Source organism: Fringilla coelebs, assembly GCF_963513975.1.
Source record: "Fringilla coelebs genome assembly, chromosome: 3".
Lineage (NCBI taxonomy): Eukaryota > Metazoa > Chordata > Aves > Passeriformes > Fringillidae > Fringilla > Fringilla coelebs.
Window position 1 is genome coordinate 7,976,770 of NC_140030.1, and position 24,152 is coordinate 8,000,921.

Consider the following 24,152-nt stretch of genomic DNA (forward strand, 5'->3'; position numbering starts at 1 on the left):
CTCTTGCAGAGCTGACAGATAAAGCCATCTAGTGGTGGGAGTTTTGACTAAAGCCAAAACCCAAGAATCTAAGTCTTTATTCCCCTGAGATCGAAGCACTATAACTCCTTTTAAGGCTTATTCCTTTTATAAGATTTTCAACAGAAGATGTAAACTAGAGATCGAAGAGACCTAAGAGCATCCTGTCAATTTTCTGACAAGAAAAAGCCCAGCAGTTAGGTATCATACCCTGACTGATGGTTAGGCAGCTTGACACACAATGTTTTAGCCTAATGAGGTTACAGAGCAAGCTTGCTTTGCTACAAGGGATTTCAGTCAATAGTTTAATTAACATGTTTCTGAGGCTGTCTCAAAGATGCATAGATTAGCTCAATAGAAAAGTGGTGTTGCAAATCTAGTCATAAATACCAAACAATGAAATTCAGCTGGACAGTGATAGATAAAACAGAGTATACCCATTAATTACACAGGTTCATAAGGCACATTGGAAAATTTTTATATGTCTTCCTTATTCCTCCTGTAGAACAAAAAGGCATAGGATCAAGCTTCTCTGAGCTATATCAACATATATGTTACTTCCAGATCCTCCATCAAAAGTTTTGAGAACCAGTCAACAGACCAATTCAAAATGGTTCATCCATTACAAAATCCCTCCACCTGGAAACACTTGACAAAATATACAAGATAAATTTTATAAGTTTATTTGCTAAGCAGAGATTTAGCTAGGCTATAAGCTAAAGTAAACTCTTCAGTCATTTGTCTCTCTCATTTCTGACTAATCACACAAATGCAACTGTAGAAAACGAATTCTATAGCTTAAAACTTGTTCCAGGTCTCAGCCAGCTCTGCTGCTGCCCCACAAAGCTCTTCTCTGCAAGTGTGGTGTATTCATACAATGGACATTTATTAACAGCAGAAAGTGAGCTGTTACTTTATGGAGTAGGAACACTTATGGCTCATCAGCACTAAAATTTACTTGTTTTTAAGGAAAAGGCTTTGATAACACAGCACAGAATAGACAAGGAAGAATGGGAAAAAAATAAAAAATGCTGAGCAAGTTGTAGAATGTCTCAGTGTACAAGACCAGTGAACCGAAATTCACAGATTAGCACGTTTCTGAAACCTAACTTGCCTACTGGGAAGCAAGATCATTACTTGCTGTAGGCAAGGCAGAGCACAGCAAGTGACATAATGTCATGGGTTGACCCTGGCACAGTGCCAGCGCCCCCATGAAAGGTGGATCTCTAAAATGGTTACCGTGAGATGTGACCCAGGAACAGAACAAAACAGGCTCCAACTTGGGAATGGAGGGAAAAAAACCAACATTTTATTAATCTACATAGACACAAAAGGGGAAAAGGGAAAAACTACACACAACAATCCACAATGGAAACATCTTCAAAAACACTTCTCCTCCCCCCCCACCTCTCCAACAAACAAATCCCCTCTAACACATCAATCCTCAATTCCAATACCCTCCTTCACACACACTCTCCCCAGTTCATCAGGAGAGAGGAGTCTTCCTCTCACACCATGGGCCTCCCCAGGAAAACACTGCAAAGTCCCCAGTGCTTCCATGTCACACGCTGCAGCCGCCCGAAGAAAATCTGTAGCGATGACTATCTTCCTTCCATGTCCAGCGCTCTCACCACTGTCCATGGATCCAAACTGCTCCTTAGGTCCTTTTAAGAATGCTTTGCCCAGTTCCAAGAAGTGGCCGCCTCTCACCATTTGGGACACCTGTCCCCCCCATATTATTTCCCCTGGGGCCTGGGGCTCTCAGGAACAGAGATCCTTCCCTAGAGGCAGAGGGCTCCACCACACCCTCCCCCTCAGTCTCTGTTCTCTCCGCTTCTCCTCGCGGCCTTGTCACTCCTGGCTTCCAGCCAACGCCTCCCCCAAGGAGCAGTCTCTGTATTATCAGAAGAACTTGGTTTCACCCGTGGCTGTGTAAGAGAAAAGTCCAGCCAAAGCCACTCCACTCATCTCCTCCACCTAGGGCACTCTCATCTGCAAGCATTCCTTCACCTAATCAAACTTCTTCTTCTTTCCCATCCTCTTTCCCCTCTCACTCCTCAGCTGGGGAGGATCAGTGTTTTTACAGCTTCCAAAAATTCACAAAAAGGTTAAAAGCTCGGCCCGGTCTGCTGGCAGCTGGGCACCTGCCGCCCCCCCCACTTTCTCCTCCTGGCTGTGCTCCCAGCACAAGATAACAAATTTCCAGCCTGCACAGTCTCTATCATCCTCTCTCCCAGGGGGGCTGCCCAAACCATCCCAGGACTCCTCCACCCCTGCACCTTGCCGGGGCTCCGGCCTTCCTTCCCAGGCCGCATGGCCTCCCCTCCCCCGCCCAGACGCCGCTGGGCAGGGGAGAGGTCAGAGCAACTCACCGGCCGGACTCCAAAGAGGAAGGTCTTCTCTAAATCCTCTGCTTTTTAACCCACTGAGTGTGTTCTCGGAGGCGTACCCAAATCCTCAGTGGCCACACTAAGTGCCAATTTCACATCTGGCCACTGATTGGTTTGACCATAACTTTCCAAAAAAAACTCACTTCCGGGTCAAACCATGACACTGAACAACCTAGCATTTAGCACTGGTTAGCAGCAGAAACCCAGCACACTGAAGATCTTTTTGGTTTTGTTATGAACAGCTCTACTTGTACATATAACAAGGTTACGTTCTAGACCCCTGTTTGCTCAGGATTTCCATGCCACCAAAAGAAAAGTCTTGCAGCATCTCACCTATCTCTCAAGAGAAGATTTTCCCGATTATATCTACTCAATGGTCTGTACTACAGAAACAGATGAAACTCATAAAACAGATACTTGCTTCTTTGAGTCAGCCTGGAACCACTCACCCTTTACCTTTATCAGTCTTTTGCTCTGCACATTATCATCTTCCCCAGCCTCAGCTGTTCCTGCCCAGGTCAGGCTTTCCCTCAGCACAAACTCTGGGCCTTAGCAGCCAAACCCTTCCCACTTAATTGAAACAAGCTGTTCACCTAAGGCTGCACCACAGCTTAGGAACTCCAGCCTGCAGGTCACTCAGCAGTGCCACCTGGTCACTGAACACGTCCTGGTTCCTAGGCCAAAGCCTGCTTCTATAGGCACACAAGTCCTGCATGACAGGGATATGTCAAGCAGACCATGTGGCTGGAGTAAGCAAAACTCACAGGGATCAAATAAATGAACTCCTGGCATGTTGCCCTACAACAGCCTTCCAAAATACAATAGCTGTTTGGTTGTAAATCAAGTCCAGTTTCAGCATTGGCATGAGCAGCTGACACACTCCAACTACAAAAAGACACGGATCACTGTAGAATGCTAAAATGCCTTACTGCAATACGTGCATGATTAATTACTGAACCATTTTAAGAGAATGCAAAAGAACCTCTTCCTTCTTCAGTTCTCTTTATGGGATTGTCATACTCCCCCCTCTTCTCAAATTATTGCTAATACAACTTAAAAAGAAATTCTTTTCTCTAAAATCACAGAATAGAAGAGTGACAGCATTTCAGCTGGAAACAATTCTGCTAATATAGAGACCTTGAACAAAGAAAGCCAAGAGCTTCCTGGCTGTATCAACACAGCAACATGTTCAGTGGATTGTGGGAGCCAATTATCCCCCAAGCTTCATGGAGAGACACCAAGATGCCTGCAGGATGGAGCACTCACACTGTCAGCGGATGCTGGAGGAGAGCAGCTTGCTCAGCCTCTGGAAGATGGTGGTTGTTGTGGGGCACATAAAAGCAGCCTGCCAGGGTCTGCAGGAGGGGGTGATGCTCATTATGGTGGACAGAAATTCCAATGAGAGGTATTCAGATTGGATATAGGGAAAAAAATCTTTCCCATAAGGACAGTACAGCACTCAAGGCTGCACAGCCACTGCACAGCCTCTGCTCTTATGGGATTTCAAGACCCAATTGGATAAAAGCCTAAGTAACCTCATCTGTCTCCACAGATGACCCCACTTTGAGCAGGAGCTTAGACTAGAAAACTCCAGAGATTGCTTGCAACCTGAATTTTGATCCTTCACTATAATCACCATAGTTCCCTTCAGCTACTCAATCATAGATCACATCAGCCTACTCACCTTCCTAATCTGTAACCATGTCCAGAAAAGGGATGAAACATTGGCTTTTTCGATGACAAATACACCTTATCCTTTTTATCTTCCACTTTCACTTCTACCTCTTCCTTATCAGAAACTTTTTGCAGCTCAAAAGGCAGCTCCCTTAGGAAAAAAAAAAAAGGTCAAAAAAGAAGTACAGTACTGTTTTCAGTACACAAAATAGACCAATGATTAATACCTGTTCAACATTTGGCCCTTCAAGGATGATGCTTTTAAAAAAAAACTTCACAAGTATTTACTAAGAGTTAGGTTAAGTGCATAGCATACAAATAACTTCAAGTTTCTGAACAGCAAATTAACTAGAAAGTATATAACAAAAAAACCACTATCATGCCAGTTGTTGAATGATGCTCAAATTTACTCAGCAGTTAACACCCCAAAACACATAACGTGTAGGAAGTTCAGTGTTGCCATGCACTGTTGCAAAGGGTTCAATTTTTTTATCTTATAGGAAAAAAAAAAGAAAAAGGCTTTTAAAGAGGAAGAACTGAGTTTGGACACAATGTGTTTAATGACAAACACAGATCTCAGCTTTTAAAAATTATATCATCACTAACAGCTCCAATCTTTAGTGCAGTAACATCACCTAGGTAATGCTTTAATTGCAGTAAGCAGAATACAACAATGCCTTTGTCTCTGAGCTCTGAGGCAGACAGTAAAATTTTGGGTGGTGGGGCTCAGCTGGCAGAGGGGCTGTACTAAATGCCTCTCCACCATCAATGATTATGCAGAAACCATCTCATAATTAGCATCTTCACAGGCAAAAAGTGGAATAAAACTGGCAAACTTTTGATGAATGCACACAAAGGGCTTTAAACAGTGCAGTTAATTGCTATGAGAAGTAACACAGGTGAAAGACACACAGGAGAAATAGTGTAAAATTAGTATTTTTGGTGGCCTAGCAAAATATGGAAAAGAAAAATATAGTGACTTAGTAATTTCACATGCTTGATAAGGAGGTATTAAATTACATTATCCATAAAATTATATTCTCCTCTCCATTTGTACAGGAGGAAACAGACTACAAATTAAAGGCTCAAACTAACACTGGTTAGTATGGTCAAACTCCTTTTTCAAAGCAACAACTGCAAACAGTAGCAGAAATCAGGACAGCAGGTAAACTTCCAACACAGGGAAAAATGTAAGATGGCCATTAACACAGGAATTTATGTAAGATTGATATATATATACACAACAGCAAGTTTGTGCTTGGAAAAATGTCAGCAATTTAAGACTGATCAGAGTTGCTTGATGCTACATAGAACATCTGTGCCCATTTAAGGCTTTTCATCCACAAAAAGAAAACAAAGACCATAAAACCAGAAATGCTCAACCCCTTGTGCACTGAGTTCATTAGTCAAAATACCATTTGATCTGTAGCTCTTATCGGGCACTGATTTATTCTTTATTTCATTGTGCACCTGCTGTGCCCCCTGCCAACACTGGCTTTTATCTATTCATCAGCAACTGTACAACTACTGCCACTGAGAGCTGTGTTAAACCTGTTGATGTTCCAACAGCCATTAGCACTGCAGGACGAGACTGGCAGCGCCTGTGCTCCTACAGGGACACTTCAGTGCAGCAAAGCCACGTAAAAAATTTAGAGCATAAGCTAAGTGCTGCCCAAAGCACATTAACTCAGGCAGGTTAAGAACACAAAACTCACTTACCCCTTTTTAATGGAGTCCAAGAACTGCTGGTTTGCAACATCAGCATAGCTCCGAAGTTCGCCGTCATTTACCGTAAACCCATTTTTCCAAAGTTTAATGATTACATCAACCTACATATTAAGAACAATTCTCATTATAACACTGATGAAAAAGAAGCCTGGTACACACACATACCCTGTGATTATAAATCATCCACTTCATGGACTAAAAATACTGAGAGCAGGCTCACTGTAATCTGCCTTGGCCCCATGCCAACAGGCACACCAACTGCAAGGGGTAAGTGACATTTCTAAGTATCTTGTGTCAATCAAGGTTATAAACAAACCTTCCCCCAGTCATTTTGGCTTCCTAGATCAAGAACACTCTCTCAATTCAGCAGAGGAAAAAGAAAAAAAAAAGAGCTGGACTATCCCAGCCAGCTGCAACTCTTCAAGAGCTAATTTGAGAGCATACATGCCTAGTGTTAGAACACCAAGTGCCAGAATAGTCCAGCTGGGGATTTATTAGGGTAAAACCTTGTTCCAATCATTCAGGAGGATTTTCTCAAAGTAAAGGCATTGAGATGATGCACGCAGAAGCCTTTCACTCAGGAAATGAAGCAAGTATCAGAAAATTTACTTTCAGACAGTCATATACTTATGTTACCCTGGAATTCCTGGGTGCATTCAAAACCTTGCTGGTTAGGGTAATGAAAAAATAAATTCTCAGTAATTCCTTCACTTTGCCAGAAATCATCCACTACTCCAACTTGTAGCCATTGCAATGTTTACTGAAATCTCTCCAACTGTAAGATGGATATTTGAGATCATATTTTCATATTAATGCACTGTGCCATTTAAAGAAACATTTGGTTATTGAGGTCTGATCCCTGCAATAACATTGTCTTGGCAGATACTTGGCCACAGATGAGGCCACAAATGCAGAATTCACCTCAGCTGAAAATTAGTTTGAATAAGGCTTGATAGCACCTGACAAGTTTGTTGGTTTGTTTTTTTATTTCAGTTTGACTTGTTAAGCGATCGCTACATAAATAAACAGCATGTGCAAACTGCTGAATAGAATTCCTTGTCTTTCCATTGGGTGATCTGTCAAAAGAAGTAGACAGCACTCAGCAAGATTAGATTCCATCAAAAACTCTTGTGTCTCATGGCACCAATGCATATGGAAAGAGTTCTAATTTTGGGAAGGTTCCTCTACAGTGAGCCAGAACGCAAATTTAACACGGACTAATTATTCCACACCAACTTCCCATTTAAGCATTGACACAACCAATGCCACGGAACACTATTTCAGGACTGCAATTTAAGATATTGCTCCTGACATTTAATTTCTTCCAGGGTCAATTAAGGATCTATGAACATAATTTCTAGCAATGCCCACTCCAGATTTCTTCTTGTCATCTTTGTTCTACATGGCCTTTTCTCCCTCCCCTTACCAGTCACTGATGAGTAACAGAAAAACACGAAAGGGACCGAGTCACTGAGATACAAACCCACACTGAACATCCCACTACAACCATAATTATATGAATAAGACCAAATGAAAAATATTTGGGCTATGCCTCTGCATAAAAAGGCTGCAGCTCCTTAAATAACTTCTTATGTAACAGTACTTGTCATTCCTTGAACTCCTGCTCACCTCACTCTCCTTCCTAATAAAGCAGAAGTGTATTAGCCAATGCCAGCATCAGTTCTAGAATGACTCTAAACCAACTATAAAGCAGTGAGAGCCGACAGCCAAAAGCCCAGCAGCAAAGGCCTGGTTGACTGGGAGATGGGAGGCTATTCCTACAGCTTTCTGAATTCTGTGTGCATTTTTTTACTGACGTACTGGAAAAGACTGCTGGACTTCCAGTATCTGTTCTCCAGAATACTCCTGGAATGCTGTTATAACAAACATGACTATTTTTTTCTTCACTGCCTACCTGGTTCTTGACTGTAGATGGGGGCACACACATAGCACCAACCTTCTGAGCTTCTTCAAAAAGGTTATCTACAAAGTAGTCACAGTTTTGTTCTGTACCATTCAAAATCTGATCATCAGTTCCTGATTTACACACCCTGCAGAACAAAGACAGAAGCAAAAATGACTCCTCAGAGGACATATTAGTAGACAAGTAGGTACCTCAGAATCTCAGTACCAAGAAGTATAGAAGGCATACTCCCCTGCACCCAGCTTACTCAGTTTACTGAGTATAAAACAGCAGGTCAACTTTGCTTTGTGCCTTTTCGATAAACTTCTTACCAATCTCTAACTGCTGCAATTTGCACTTCAAAAGCACAAGCTAAAGAACATCATCAAAAAAGATGAACTAATCTATGCAAAGCTTCTAAACTTGGTATCAGAGCCAGGAATGCAAGTTAAATTATTCATACTTCTAACCATCATACACCTAGCTGCACACCAAAGAAAGGCTTTCCTTAAAGCAATTCCGTGAATGGTTCCTTAGCCATAAGTTTTAAAAAATACAAGAAAAATGCCCTAGGATTTACTCTTCAACCCCAACTTGAACTTCCTCATTCCTAGCATCATCCCAGAACTACCATTACTGTTTTGGAATTGCATTAAGGAAACTCAAGTAACTCAACACCACTGGAGCACACTGAAGAAATACAATGGAAGCCTTCCACACTGTGGAGACTGCCAGGATATTAAAAAAGATGCATCAACCACATATTTTTATAGAACACTGTATATGTGACAGCTGTTTGTTAGATTTTCACCAATCAAAATGCAGAAATATGCAACTGAATGATTATCTCAGTATAGGTTCTTTGCATAGTAAGAAGATTATGCAGCTTTTCATAAACATTGCAGGAGTTACTCCTAAGGGAGATTCAAAAAAATCTATTTTAAGCAATTCAGAAAAAAAAAATCCCAGCTCTTGAAAAATTATCCAATTTTACATAAAACTCTGCATTGAATTCAAGAGCAGCAATACTTACTGGAATGCTAATTAGATATATTTGCATAAAATTGAATTGTTTGCAATGCACCTATGCAACATTAAGAATCTCTGGAGATTAACATCTTAAACAAAAGAAAACCTCAATAACTTTAGAGAAGAAATTTCAAAAGTATGCTGTCCACATTTTAGTTTTCTAACAGAACAAAAGAAGCTTGAAGCATTAATGTAGGTATTCACTGTGCTTTACCTCAGAAAGAGAACTGGAAACGCAAACACCTCCACATCAGATGCAGGAGCTGCACAGTGAGTTAGCAATTTGAAAGGCTGCCTTGCTATTTTAAATTAAAATATTTACACAGCTTCTCACATCTAGGAAACATTTCAGGTACATGAAAAATCTTTCAGTAAAACAACAGGGTTTTTTTTAAACTTTCAGTATATGTGGAACAGATGAATACAGTAAAAATACTTATTTTAGAATTTAACATAAAGTTTGAAAAGTAATGACAGGACACACAAACAGCAGTGTGAAAGGAAAACAAACATGGGTAGAACTGGCACCTACCATTCTTTCTTTACAGTTTTGATATTGTCCATGTCTTTCATTCTGGTGCTTCCCCTAATTACAAAAAGAAAATGGTTTAAAACCAAACCAAAACAAAATGACTATCACACTTTGCCTTCTTTTGTAGCTGAAGCACTCTTTATATTTTTTTCCTGTGTTGATAATACATTTAACCAGAAACCTCAACCTTGCTCCCCACCGAGTCTCCAGATGGTTCTTTGTTTTCCTGCAGTTTCTAATTTAATGACACATGAACCACACATCTGTTCCAGACGTTCAGGAGCAAGGATACTTTTTCATAAATGTACAAAATACATTTCAGAATAATAACAGTGTGATATGAAAATACGTGTCCATACTTCTGTAAAGGGAGGGGAAAAAAAAAATCACAATCTTTTCCTGAGTCACATGGTTTAAACTTCCCTGATTTTACATAGCATTATGAGATGGTTGCAGAAAAACTGCATTGCCACTGCAGGCATTTGAGTGACCTTCACCTTAACTGTGCATTACTTAAAGGGGCAAGATTTGTCAGGTTACCCTTCCTATCTTACCTCAAGACATTGTTACAGCAACTCAGAAACTGTGAATTATCGTTTCTGGCCTACTGTCAGCTGGCATGAAAATCCTGGATTTGTAAGTACTAAATATGATACAGGATTAGTCTGCTGAGTCAAAAGAAATGAAGAATCCCCACAATGATCTCATTAAAGTCACTTTTGAATGCTCTGAAGAAATCACATAAAGTCACTAAAAGCCAGAAAGGCCCAAAAACACCCTTTAAAAATAAAATCACTCTAAAATTGGAAAAACCCACAGGAAACCAGAAATTTTCAGTTGCAACTGTGTTCAAAGAGTTAACCCTTACAACCACTGGTTACAAAGATTATGGTCTGCTCCTGGCAGGTTCAGGACTAAGTTATGACATTGTGTGTGGCTTTTACAGAGCATCAAACTAAGCAGTGGCAGCCATCACACTCCTGAACAAAGCAGTATGCACAACACAACTAATATGAATTTTATGTGATTTTGAGATCTAATTTAACAAGATGTGGAATTTAGGGGAAAACAACATCTCCTGCAGCACAAATTAAAAAAAAATAACATAAAAACCCCCACTACTTGTAGTACTAATTCACGCTTCTTGGTACTTGAATACTGGTATTCTCTCAACTTGAAAGTTAAAAGCCATGTGAGACACATTCTGTAGAAAAATATGTAAGCCTCTAAAAAAATCCTACAACAGTCAACATTAAATTTAACTGGTGCTGTTACATATTAAGTCAAAAACATATTTTGCACACCTCTAACATGTCACACAAGATGAGGTATAGTCTTTTTTTTCCCCCCCACAAATGTTCTGCCAGAGCCCTACATCTATCAGGCAAGCCTGTGCTGGTACAAGATGATGTTATATGCATATCTGTTTGTTGCTCTTGGAACTCCGCACTGCACTTGGGAAAAAAAGAACTCTCAGTATCAAGTGAGCAGAGTGAAACTGGAATGCTTAAAAGGTGTAATTTTTTTCAAACTTCTCTCAAATTCAGTTTTAACACTCTGGCATATAGGGGTTTTTTTGTTTAGCCAAAAGTAATTCTTTGTGGTTTGTGTTAATGGGCTTATCTTCTAATCTTTCACTCCAGTAGGCTACTCCCCAAAGCAACAAGAGCCACCTCCTGCCATCTGCTTTTGTTGATCCTCTGTGACTTGTCATCAGAGCTGTTAAAAAAAACCAGACACAATGAAGCAGCTCTTCAAATTAGCTCTTTGGCTACATTAGCCTGGCCTCAAATGTGCATGAATAGTATTCAAAACTGGTCAGCTGTGAAAGCTGCTGTTCCTTCTAAAGTACAACAGCAATTACACTTTGAAGAAATGTTTGTGCTAATCTCTCTAGGTGAAGAATCATCCTATACAGCATATTGATGTTTCTTATGGCCAAAAGCTGTTAGAACACAACCATCAGAACGCACTGCAAGCACTTTAGCTCAGCATATCAACCCAGCCAGCACAAACCACCTCCTCCCACCAACTTCTGACAGACATCCCTAGCTGCTGCTGGAAACGTTAAGAATTTTGGTACGTAATTTTTGCGTCAGTGGCAAAAAGTACCTCAGAACTGAACTACCACCTCCAGAAACTAAATTTAAAACATGGGAAGAAGCTGGAAATGCCAGCAGCCCACCACAGCTACATCTATTAATTGGGGTTGGGATACTCCTGGCCGTTCCCACACAGTCCCAGGGGTTTCCAGCCCCAACAAGATGAGCCACTGACCCAGCAGTGGCCTTTCATAGTGACAGCTTCCAAACAGGCAGCCAGCCCTCAACAGGCATATTTATTCTGGCAAATAATTTTATGGTCAATACTTTTGAGCCCACACTTCCAGTTATTTTAACACAAGAGAAACAAAACAGAAACTATCTGTGAGGCTGTCCTTGCTGTGAAGGGCAGAAATACCCACAGAAGCACATGCAGCCCCCTCCCCCAAAAGCCTGTTAGCCCCTTATTAACTTTGGCAGAACAAACTCTCCAGTTGAGAGCTGCTCACAGCACAGCACAGTCCGTCCCTGCACAGCACAGAAATTACAGCTGAAAATTGCACTGTACCGTGCCACAGAGAGATGGGAGGCTACAGAGAAATGGCAAGCACAAATTAATAGCGAGATGAGCATCAAACCTAATGGCCTGAATGTGACTGATGGGCTCAGGTACAAACCACAGCATTCACGCTTCCTCTCCAGATGGCTAAAGGAGCACTCAGAAAGAAACCTGTCCCCAACCTGGATGTCCAGGTATTAGAAAGATAAATTATGTGTCTGTAGAATGGCCTTGTTAAAATTTAGGACTTGACATGCTTCAACGATCTCAGACCTAAAGGGGAAGAGGCTAAACAAAGCTTGGGAAGAAGGATATACCACTGAGGGTGGACACAAAGAATGCACAATTTACAGGCCACTGGGCCTGTAAAGGACATTGGGCAGAACTTCCACGATAAGAAACTAATAAAGCCAGCTCAGCAACTGTGCTGAAATCATTTCCAAGTGGGTAAAAGGTAATTCTGGCAGGGCAAAATCATGACAAGCAACTTATAGATCACCAACTCAAGAAAATCACCTACCTAAAAGAAAGGAAAGACCAAGCATGCAGGCTACATCGCATGAGAAGGAAAGGAATCATTTAAGCAATAAAGATAGAATACTCACTAATAAGAGAACTATGCAAACTTGCAGCCAGTGAAGATTAAAGTCTATGTCTGCTTACACGTATAAAGAGTGAGAAGTTTTGACAGTCGTGCTGGCTTTGTGGATTTACTACTCAGCCCTTCTTTCTGCTCAGAACCGCAAATAAATCAAGTACCTCGGCTCTGTGCGCGGATTAGCCTCATGCACAGCAGGTCAAAGAACCTATTTTGGGACAACCCCGCGGCTGCGACACCTGAACTCACCCGCACCCCGAGAGTCAGGCCGGGCACAAGCTCCGCGCCTGCCGCCGCTGCCAAACCAGCCCGCCAGAAGGTATTTTTAGGCGATGAAGCAATCCCACGGTACGGACCCGGAGGCGGAACGCCCAGGGAGCCCCGGGAGGGGCCAGGCCGGGCCCCCGAAGGGTCCCTCCAGCTGCGGGACGCGGCCGGTTCGGCGCAGGGCGAAGCCGCAGGGCGGAGGCAACGGGGAGACTCAGCCCACCCGCCCAGGGACGGCCACAAGCAAAGTCCGAGCGCCGGCAGGAGCCGAGGGAGCGCCGGCTCTGCGGAACGCGCTGCCTCTGCCCAGCCTGTCCCCGCAGAGAACTCACTCACCCGCCCGTCCCGCAGCGCCCAGCCCGGGACCGACCGCCCGCCGCGGAACTCCTCGGTGTCCCGCCTTGAGCGGCGCAGGCGCGGTGGCGCCGGGCGGGGCGGGCAGAGCTCCGCCCCGGTACCGCGGGGGAGCGAAGGGGTGTCCGTAGGGATCCGCACCTGCTGTGTCAGGGGAAACGCGGCTTCCCTGGGGATTACCCTGCTCTGCACTGCCCTGTCCTGTCCTCCAGGGAGAGGAGAGGTAGAGGGCTGGGGTGCTTGCGGCCCGCTTTTACGAGCCGGAATCCCCGCTCTGTCTGCGACGGTGCCCGGGCGGGACCTGGCACAGCAGAGCAGAGATAAACATCTCTGCCCAGCCTGAGAGACTGCGAAGGCAGCTCTGTCCCGAGTGCGGAACAAAGGACATGGTCTGCGTGTCCGTCTGTCGAGCCGCGGCATCTACAAGAGTGGGGAATGGTGCCTGTGTTTGGGCACCTGCCCGGCCCCGCGCCCCCGGCGGGAGCAGCCGCACGCCGAGCCCTTTGCAGAGCGGCAATGGCTCATTGTGCGGCGAGCGCTAATTACGGGCCAGTGTTGACATATGTGAAAAGGCGCTCAGCCGAGGCCTCGCACCGAGGACAAAAGAGCGGCGCGCTGTCTGGGAAGCAGAGCTCCCGAGAGTGAATCAAACGGGAAAATGGGATGGGATCCTCGGGGAGGGGAAGAAGGATTGAGCAGAGCTCCCTGCGCTGTGTTGAGCCTTGGAGAAGCCGCTCTCTGCGGGGCGAGGAGGTCCCGGGGTGGTGCCAGGAGCTATGCAAGTATCCAAGGCCAACACCGCGGAGAAGCTGCCAGCCCCTAGAAACGCGCACAGAGCAGAATGAACGCGTCCCTTCCACCTGCGGGCTGTTTAATAAGGGTTGGGTTTTTCCCCCCCCAATAATTAGCGACGCACTGTAAAACATTTAGAATTAACCTAAACTGAACAGCCACAACTATCTAATTCACTCTAATTAATGGGAAATCCACTGCGAATTTACAAGTGGGATCAAAGGTAATTCTAAAAGTAGAGGTAATACTTCATTGAGTGTCGTCTTTACGTGGGACACGTTTCTGCAATCCCTTAATCACAACAATTAAAATCACATTGTTCAGAAATATTAAAATAAGATGCTTAGTCTCAAAGTTCAGTGATGGGTGAGTAACAGAAGTAAAATCTGACACTTGACAGCTATAATTTCTTTCTCTTTATAATGCACGTCACAATGCACTGATCCTTTTGAAGGCAGTTTGGATTAATTGCTAAGTTTTAACTGGATGAGATCTAATTAGAGCTCCTACTTATGAATCTTCAGGGAAGATAGTAAGAAATTTGCCTTTTGTTTCGGTTAAAATACATGGAGTCTTGTATTTCAAAACACGGACTGCAGAGATTCTATTCTCCCTGTTTTTTAAAATGTTTAAAATACTTTGACATTTTAGAATAGAAGGTATTTCTTTGTTACAATTGTTACTGATTCTATTAAATAGGTTTTATATATTTAGAACTTAAACCACAGATATCATGACTGTAGAAAAATCAGGGAATTTACAAAACCCTAAGCTAAAACATCATAAAGTTGCTTTACAGTGCTGGATTGTTTTAAATTTTCTTTCAATACTTTAAGTACACTATCTCCATTTCATTAAACGCACAAGTTCATTAATATGCTTAACCCTTTCCTGGGGGCCCTTTCAGCAACAATTTGACAGACCTAAAGGTAAGCAGAGAAGGAAGTGAGGTTGGACTTACCTGGTGTAATGGTGCAGGTGTCCTGGATGCAATCACTTATTGATTTAGAAGATTAGGTCTATTACTGGAAATCAGAGTACAGCTGGAGAAATGCTGACCTACTACAATAGAAATCAGTGTCCTAGTGAATTTGGTTTCTTAAAAGCTCTTCTAAGTGCTGTCTTCCCTTAGGAGTCAAACTGTTGACAAAGCACAGAAGTAACAAAAATCTTAAGAAAGATCTGCAACTCTTGTATAATGTAAAAAAATCTTTTCTTTAAAGCTGGAAATTTTCAAGTTAGAGTGTTGTTACAATCAAGACATCACTAAAATCCTTTTAGACTCTGTGCATTTAATACAGCTTGTTCTCTGGCAGTACACTAGATGAACAGAAGCAAATGGATCTTTTCTTACCGTGTGGTGAATAGGAGCAAACAGCCCAGACTGTGTCTGCTGAAAAACCTCTAACAGGGTATTCATGAGATGAATACAACCATCTCATGCCCCTTTGTCAGACGAGATCAGAAGCAGTGGCGTGGAAGATAGTGACAACCCCCAGACTTGTTTTATAATGTAGGAGTGAATCTCAGTGTTGACAAAGTAAAGCAGGGTTTCAGCTGTCACTGCCAGACCTGTCAAGGTCACAGAAGAACCAGCACACACAGGGCATCTAAAAACAAGAAGAAAATTAATTTTGAAGGGATATTTTTAAAGCTTATATTTAACAAGGTTAGCCTATGCCAGAGGACACTGTCAGCTACCTATAATTAAACATCAGCCATATTGATTGACCTTAACTTGAGAGAGGAGCTGTTGCCTGAAGCCTTTTGTAAGTATGTGCTCGCAGAGTAGGAGCACACTGTAAGGGAACTGGGACTGCAAAATAAATAGGAGAACAGGGTCTGGTTATCCTGTAAATGGCAATTCCACTGACTAAAACAGCACATTCCTCTGTATAGGATGAGTGGTCCTTGAAGGAATGTTAAACCTTCTAGGCTGCCACACAGAGGGCAGTAGCTTAAGGAACCGATGTTTCTAGGAAGTCAGCTATGCACTGGAAAAGCAAGTCATTGTTTCATGGGTGAATCAGCATTCATGACAAGGGTATTATCCCCATGCATTGAAAGAAGTATCCACACATTGCTGGACTCTTGGACTGTAAATACACAAGAAAATTGAATATAGCTTCTATTTTAAAGTTAGTGTGAAATGCGTAAACCCATGAAAAATTCAAGGCAGCCTGAGCAACTGTTTGTACCAGATAACACACATTTGGAAATAATGTATCGTGAATTCTCAAAGACACTTTTAAGTGAAACGACAATGATGACATGGTGGTGTATTTTATGAGCTTGTTCTTGGACCAGTAACAAAAAAACACACTTCAAAACCTAAGATTGTGTGTGAGGACTAGAGAGATTTATGAACCAATAATGTTTTTGATGGACTTGCCATGTGATCCTAATCAAGTCATTATGCATTTGTATGGTGCTGAAGCTTATCTACACATGTGTTCATAAATGCCTATTTTTATTGTGAGCATTTTAGGACAGAGTCTGGTTTTTACTACAAAGCTATACATCACCCAGCATAGTAACAGGCTGGCGATGCTACTTTCATATGATTAATGATCATAAGCACCAAAGTGAGATGATTTGCCACTTTTGTCCAAGATGGAAGTAATTTACAGCCTGAATGATAGTGAAAAACAGACCCTGCAGATGCCTGGCTGCAATATCATCAGCCTATGAGTTTCACACAATTATTATTATTAGAAAAACAATCTACTGTGACCTTAGCTCAACAAGAAAAATATTATGGAAGCTAATGGCCAGATGTGATGGTAAGATAATTTTGAAATATTAGGAGGGAAGTTTTACCACTCCTTTTTAATGTTATCTAAGAAACCTACTCTCTGATCCTTCTTTAAGTTGCACTGATGTTATCTAGTGTGGAAAACAATCTTCAGATAGGTGTGCTGCTAATGGCACTGGATGTTAAGTGTTTAATTTGAAATCATAACTATTATCCATTTTTAAATGACAGTGGTAGTCTTCAAATAATGAGCCTTCTATAATAACATAGCAAAATTCCTGCAATGTGGAGTGATTGTATCATGTTCTTTGTTCCAGATCAAGGTAGTACCAATCCTGATTCCTGGACACTGCTTGTTTGAAGTTTGCAAACTTATATCCCATGGGCCTATCATCATAATGGACAATTCTCAAAGGAGTAACCACACAATCCTAATTTCCTAATATGCCCCTCAGGAAAAAGCTTAGGGCGCACTTACAAAAGCAAGATCTCTTGTGAATCTTTTTTTATTTCAAGATTCAACTGAAACCAGGAGGAGTTGACAGCATGATTGAGAGGCACACATATGAGCTTATAAATAGAGGCCTGAAAAGATGATTTGATTTCCATTCTTTGGAATGCTACTGCTATTCAGAGATATTGCAAAGTAATCTCTGGTAAATTGCCTATGATTGAAGCAAATGGTAATTCACTGAATAGAGCCCTCTGGTCCTTACTAGAAAGAAACTCTCTGCAAAAGTTCTGAATAAGGGAGGAAGGACTTTTGTTGTAATTCCTGATTTTCTGGTAAAATAGGGACATGTGACAACAAAATCTTCCATCTCCAAATATTTCTTGTGTCAATAAATATCATTCATGTAGCAAACAAGGTTTTCCATCCTGGGTAATTTTTAAATGTCTTTTTACATCATGATGTCCCAATATGACTTCATTCCCCAGCTCTTTTTTAATGGAAAGGGACTCTTTTGCTCAAGTAATTTTTCATATTTTTCCAATTTCCCAGTGGTGTACCTGCCTTGGCAGATGGTGTGGCTTCTTCTTAATACATTTTTCAGATACCTTAATCTCTTTTCTGAACAACTGGAGGTAAAAGGACATTGAATACTGCTGTAAGCTTCAGCATTCATTATAAACTAGCTCCATTTGAAGTATGGTCCTTCCCAATGGCATTTATTTGTAGAAGCATTTAGACATCGGTCTGTAAGACCAAACTACAAATCTTAGAACTGAATGAGCTCTACAATTTTTTTTTAATGTTATACATAGTGGAATGTGGCTTCAGTCCTTCTCTCCCTAAGTTTTTCACTGTCTCTCCCTACTCAAAGTTCTTACTTTTTCTCCCCCCACAAGCATTTCCTGCACATAGAGTGCTGAAGGGAGTCTAAATGGATTTCTAATGCTGTTCTGTCTTCATATGACACTTGAACCAACAACAGATAGAAAAAATGGGAACAAGTAAATTATTGGATTAGTGAAATTATTCTAAATCCCTTTCTAGAGTAATTCATCTTTAATTGTAAAACCACATTTAAATCTCTAAGTATGTGTGATATAAAATATTAATCCTATGTTAACATGTTCTCTGCATTAAAAAAAAAAAAAATCCAATCAAAGCTACCCAAGCAAACCTTGTAACTTATGATTGATTTATTTATATTGTCAGTACTAAAAATGGTGATGAAGCTGACATGGAAGCTATAAAGCCATAAGCTATTTCAGTCAAAATAACCAGCCACACCTTCTAAGAGGAACAAGACAACTAAGAAACCTCTAAATAAAACCATCTGTGAAAAACAACACAGGGAATAAACATCCAAAATGAAGCATGTCTTTCCATGTTTCCTACCATGCTAACATAATGAGAATGAAGCACTACAAATGTTGAAAGCAGAGATCAGGGATTTTAAACTACATCAATCTCTCCACAGTAGTCCCTCCGGCATCGTCAAGAGTGCTCTCTGGGTATGGCTCACAGGAATGAGATCAGAACAGGCACAAAAAAAAAAAAAAAAAAAAAAAAAAGGACACAACTGTGGTATAAACATCTAGCAAATTTGAGTAAATAGCTTTTGAATTGGAGAATTTCTGTTATTTCAAGCAGATCTGGACAGGCACCCAGGAAAATCAGTTTGCTTGCATATTGACTAAGTTTATTTTGCTTTTTAAAAGTCTTCAGTGTTCATGAGAAGGAAGAGTGCTGGTTTGAATCAGGCATGTTGCAAGCAGATGTTATGCAAGCTTCCCCAAACAACCCTGCCAATGACTGCAATCCTGAGTTATGACATTCACTGTAACTGCTGCAGCCTGGGCCCTTTTTTGGGCCACTCATCTGTTGGTTTTCCCAAAATGGGGATATTTTTGTGATGAGTACAAAAACTTGAAGATCAACATTTGTTTCTAGACCAACAGAATTTGAAAACCATATCTGAGTTTCATGGCCTATCAGTACTACAGAACAGAAATGTTAAAGTACATTATTTATCATTATATATATGATGTGATACTATTACTGAACGTATGTCCTGGTGTTTGAGGAGCAGTCTCTTGAAAAGGATGTGATTTCCAAATACCATTCACAAAACCCCTTGTAGGTTTTTAATTAAAATACTCATTTAGCCTACAAGTGTATGAAATTACTACATCCTTTCATAACCTTTGAACAAATAAATTTAGAAACAAAGGATATAAAACCTACCAAAACCAATCTCATGGAGCAGAACTACTCTACTTTTGAAAGACACTGGAGATTCTGGGACAGGAGATGAAGCACTGTTGCTAATATAGATTACAAGCTCTATAAATAGAGAATGTCAGATGAGACATTACAGTTCCCATTCTGAAATGCACTGTATTTTGGGGTATCTCATAAAACTAAAAATTTGCTGCTATTCACAGTATTTTTTTTAATATTTAAAAAACTGATTTTATGATAAAGCTTGATGTCGTTCTTGCGTGTTTTCTATTTTTAAGTATACGTTCTACCATACTTTTACAGACTGTCATCTTGAAGGGAAAGATATGGGAGTATGCAGGTAAAACAGAATAATAGTTTTTTAAATTTATTGTTCCTTACTAAAAGATTATCACACTTTCAATCTTTAAACAGTAAAAATACTTGGAGAAAGCTTGCTTGAGCCTAACAGTCAGAATCACGTGCTCAGTTATTTCCTGATACTATTCTTTTTGGTTAAAGAAGTAAGAAGCACTGAAATGGCCCAGCAGCCAAAGCAGTCAGTGTGAAAATTAAAAGGTTAAGACTTTGTCACCTACAGCGGTATGCTTGTGTTCCTCAGCTACGTTTCTTTCACAAAGCTTTTGGTTTCTGGGCTTATGTGCAGGTACTGTTATAGTTCTGTATAGGGCAACAAGTGGTGAGAGAATGATTCTTACATCGGTGAGAAGGGATTGGATTCGTGAAGAGGATGACGGGTTATAGTTTGTGAGTAATTTGAAAAGCATTTAGGCATCCGGTGTACAGTAACGCGTTATATTCTTCGGCCCTCTGACATGCATCTGCGATAAGGAGGGATCGCAGGGGAGAAATGAACTTTCCGAGGACCGAGCATAGAACATGAAGCTCAGGTTGAGGCAAAACACAGGGGACGTTGCCGGTGGCTGGCGCGATGGGAGAAGCAAGGACACACTCCCGATAGCCTGCATAGCAAGGTGATATCTTTAAAATGAGGCTCACCAGACTGTGAAAAGACTTTTCCACAGGGAATTATGGAGATCTCATCCTCGGGAGATCTGTTCGCCCAAGCTGTCCGGTCAGCTCCTGGCAATAGCCTCCCTGGGCGAGCAAAGCCGACGGCTCCAGGCCCCCAGGACGGGTGGCCGAGCCCTTTCCCGGGTGCCAGCGCAGCCTTCGCGCCCCGCGGCCCCGGGCAGCCGCTTCCCCTGTCCTTGAACTCCCCAGCCCTCGGCTCAACCCTCAGGGGGTGGCGGAGGCGGCTCCCCCGCCCCACGGGGTCACGCCGGGCCAGGCCCGGCCGGCGGCTCTCCAGGCCGCGGCGGGGCCGTGAGGCTGTGTGGGCGCTCGGTGCCCACCGCGGAGCCGGGGCCGGAGCAGCTCCCCAGAGACCCGCGGCCGCGGCCGCCGCCGCCGCCTCCCCCGGGCCGAGCCGGGCCGGGCCGGGCCCATAGAGCGCGCGGCGCCGGGATAGAACGGCCGCGCCGGGGCCGCAGCGCCCCCCGGCGGCGACTGGCGGGGGCGGCGCGGAGCGAGCAGAGAAAGGGAGCAGGGACAGTAATGGCGGCCAGTTAGAGCCGGGCTGAGCCCGAGAGGCAGCGGCGACAGCAGCGGGAGGAGCCGGCGCGGCTCCGGTTGCGTCTCTGCCCGGCAGAGCGGCTTCCCCGGAGGGCTTTTCTTCCTTCCTCCCTCCTCCCCCCTTTCCCCCCTCTCCCTCCCCTTCCCCTCCCTGCCCGAGCCCCCGCCTGCCCGCCCTCCCTCCCTCCTCCCTCCGCGCCGGCGGCGGCGGCGGCGGCGGCGGCGGCGCCCCCCGTGTCCCCCCTCGCCGGGGCCATGGTGAACACCAGGAAGAGCTCCCTGCGCCCCCTGGGCAAAGCGGCGGCCGCGGCGGCCGGGGCCGGCAGCCATTTCATCTCGTCCCGCACCCGCTCTTCTAAGAGGGGCACCAAGGCAGATGCGGCCGGGCTGGAGGAGGCGACGGCAGCGCGGGTGAGGACCGGGGGTCCACGGGGGACCGGAGGGAGGGAGGCGGCGAGGCCGGGGAATCGCTGGGGACAGCGCCGCCGGTGCCGCGGCGGGGGGGGGCTGCGGGCACGGGAGCCGGCGGGGGGCGGGTGCCGAGACGGCTGTCGGCTGTCGGAGGGACGGTGGGGCCGGCGGGCAGCCCGCGGCGAGGAGGCACCGCGGAGCCGGCAGGGACGCGGGGGGCAGCTGCGGAGAGCCGCAGTCCCTGTGGGGCCAGCGCCGGCGCGGCGGGGGCCGCTGACAGGGGCGGGGGCGGCGGGGACACGGGCGGCGCAGCGGCCGCGGTGCCGGTGCCCGGCGGGGCCGGCGGCGGGCGGGGGTCCGGCGGGGTCCGGCAGCGCGGGGCTCCCCCTGCGGCCGCGCCCGGCGCTGCCGCCGCCAGACAAAAGTTGGGAGCTGCGCCCGCAGCAACTTCGCAATAAACCTCGGCCCGGTTTGGTTTGTGTGTGTGTGTATGTGTGTGCTTTTTTTTTTTTTTTTCCCCTTTTCCCTAAATGACCTCGATTCGGCTGGCGGCTGCGACGGGAGGAAGCTGGTGTTCGGGAAAGCCCCCCGCCCCGTTTTTTGTGGCACGGAGGGTGTGATTTTTGCCGTCAAGTTTAAGTTGAATGCTTTCCAAGCCGAACTCGCTGTGGGTGCTTGGGTTAGACGGGCTAACTGCACGTTAAATTCTACAGCCCGATTTGGAGAATTAACATTTGGTAAATTGTAACTGGAAGAAAGAATTCGGGAGTCTCCGTTCTTCCTTGTCTCTAAACAGCTCTGTTGACAAAACCTGTAATTTTTGTTTTTAATTATCAAAGAATCACAGAATCAATGAGGTTGCAAAAGACCTCTGAGATCATCGAGTCCGACCTATGGCCGATCACCACCTTGTGAACCGGACCACGGCACTGAGTGCCACATCCAGTCTTTCCTTCAACAGCTCCAGGGCCGGTGCCTCCACCGCCTCCCTGGGCAGCCCGTTCCCAATGTTTAATGATCCTGTCTGTGAAGAAATTCCTCCCACAGGAGGAATTGTAGGCAGGACTTTTTCTTTGGTTGATGAAACTTCACATATTGCTTTAAAGGTCTTTCAATAAAAGCAATGAAAATCAATAAAAGCAACGCAAATATGGAAGTGAAATTTGAGGGTCTGAGTGTTTGACAGTGGTGCACCAACTGACCATGTCCCTGCCATGCAAAGGAGGAAGTCAATCAGCTGAGTAGAAAAACAGCACCAGCAGCCAGAGGCATGTCAGAAGGATGTCACCTGGAATTCTCACAAAAGCTTTTACTCCATTCATTTGGACTAAAATACTAAACCAAATACAAATCACTGATGAGATATCCTATGCCTTCTGTGCTTCTCTTTCAGGTTATTCATACTTCACAGTTCTTCCCTTCCCCCATCTTACTTTTCCTTGTTCCCTATTTCTTCCTTGTTTAATTTCAGTGGACTCCTGGGGATGCAGCACCATAGCTGTAAAAAGCTGTTCTGCTTGTTCTAGTGTGCAGTTTCTGTTTATTCATATCGTGGGTCTTGTGGTTTGTGAAGCAAAGTTTGAAGTAACCCTTACTGGCTTACTTCTCAGGGAGTTTACTGCTGCTAAGAAAACTAGCTTGGGCTTCTTTCCAAGTATTTTTAATTCATAACAGTGGTTTTTTACTACAAATCATTAAAACATTGAAATTATGTTAGTGTCATGGTGTAAGGAAAGGAGATTGTGCAAAATAGTGTAAAATATTGTAAATACATCTCAAGATATGTCCCACACTTCTAAAAGAGCATTTCTTCTAAAGTTAAATGTAAATTTTGGTGTATGGGAATGAACTTGTTTGGCTTCACAATACATCTCATGTGTTTGAGGTGGATTTTTTCTTTCCTTTTAAGATGTAATTGCCAAATATGAGCAGAAGTTATCCAAGGAGGTTTTTTTTCTTATTTCTCCCATCCAGTGTGTTTTATAAAAATATGTATATCTCACTGTATTTTAAAGTTGTTTTTGAACAACTCTTTTTATTCTTCAGATGTAAGTACTGTCAGCAATACAGTGTCTTTCTGAGCTTCTGAATCTTCTTGAAGTAGTGCCAGAGAAGGATCTCAGTGATTAGGACATGAATAAGTATAGCAGTAGGGAGACAAAGCGTTTGCTCTTGGAAGTGACTGTCAGGAGACAGATAGTGAGGCTGTGTTCAGAGAGCGTGCTGGGATCGTCTTCACGCAGTTGTATGTTTTTTTGGGTTTTTTTTCCTTTTTCTTTTTTCTTTTTCCTTTTCTTTTTTTTTTTTGGTTGACTGGAACAGTCTGTCCTTTCTAAATCTTTTGGGTGTCACATCAGGAAACCAGCCTTACTACCAGCAGTTAATCGGGTTAATGGGCAGCTAGAGTTTGGAGCTCTGGCAGAGATGGGACACTTCTTGTTTGCAGTGTGTGACTTAATTTTCTTACATGGAGCTTTTAACTGGGACTCCCCAAGAAATGCTCTTCAGTGGGAATGTTTGCAGACACCTTTCAGAATGTATTTTAAAAGATCATCTGTCTGTTCCTTATTAGCAGCAAAAACTGAGTTAGTGACCTAAAGGTGTCTTGTAAGATGCTGAGTAGGCCAAAAGAGGGGATAGGACTTGCTTTCTACCGCTTCTGTATCTATTTCCTTCTTATTTTTTCCACTTGGCTTTTTCTGATATACTTTTTTGGTGGGTTTTTTTTTTCAATTTGTTTGGGTTTTTTTGCATACATTTATAAGGATAGGCTTGACTCTCTCCTTTCCCAAGAACTTGACTTAAGTTTCTAGTCTTCTGCTTCAATATTCTG

The 24,152-nt window shown here is 43.5% G+C and overlaps 2 protein-coding genes across 9 annotated transcripts in view; one reads left to right on the plus strand and one right to left on the minus strand.

Annotated features, from left to right (window-relative positions):
* The window catches only part of UBXN2A (UBX domain protein 2A), a 28,558-nt gene extending 7,799 nt beyond the window's left edge, over positions 1-20,759 (minus strand). For 2 of the 6 annotated variants that reach the window (XR_014616018.1, XM_084202257.1), the window contains exons 1-5: positions 13,077-13,158; positions 9,275-9,328; positions 7,726-7,861; positions 5,802-5,911; positions 4,093-4,233 (exon numbers count right to left, since the gene is read on the minus strand). Coding sequence is in view for 1 of the 6 variants with exons in the window: in XM_084202257.1 (XP_084058383.1) it covers positions 4,093-4,233; positions 5,802-5,911; positions 7,726-7,861; positions 9,275-9,315 (428 nt within the window). In the remaining 5 variants the exon portion in view is untranslated. Of the gene's footprint in view, positions 1-4,092; positions 4,234-5,801; positions 5,912-7,725; positions 7,862-9,274; positions 9,329-12,722; positions 12,800-13,076; positions 13,159-14,847; positions 15,027-15,240; positions 15,497-20,332 lie in introns of those variants that run through there. The other 4 variants (XR_014616017.1, XR_014616016.1, XR_014616019.1 and 1 more) reach the window with 4 other exon arrangements.
* Positions 20,760-21,163: 404 nt separating this feature from the next.
* The window catches only part of ATAD2B (ATPase family AAA domain containing 2B), a gene marked incomplete at its 5' end in the record, with an annotated part of 74,762 nt that continues 71,773 nt past the window's right edge, over positions 21,164-24,152 (plus strand). For all 3 annotated transcript variants that reach the window (XM_084203398.1, XM_084203400.1, XM_084203399.1), the window contains one exon: positions 21,164-21,319. In XM_084203398.1, the coding sequence (XP_084059524.1) occupies positions 21,164-21,319 (156 nt within the window). The remainder of the gene's footprint in view (positions 21,320-24,152) is intronic.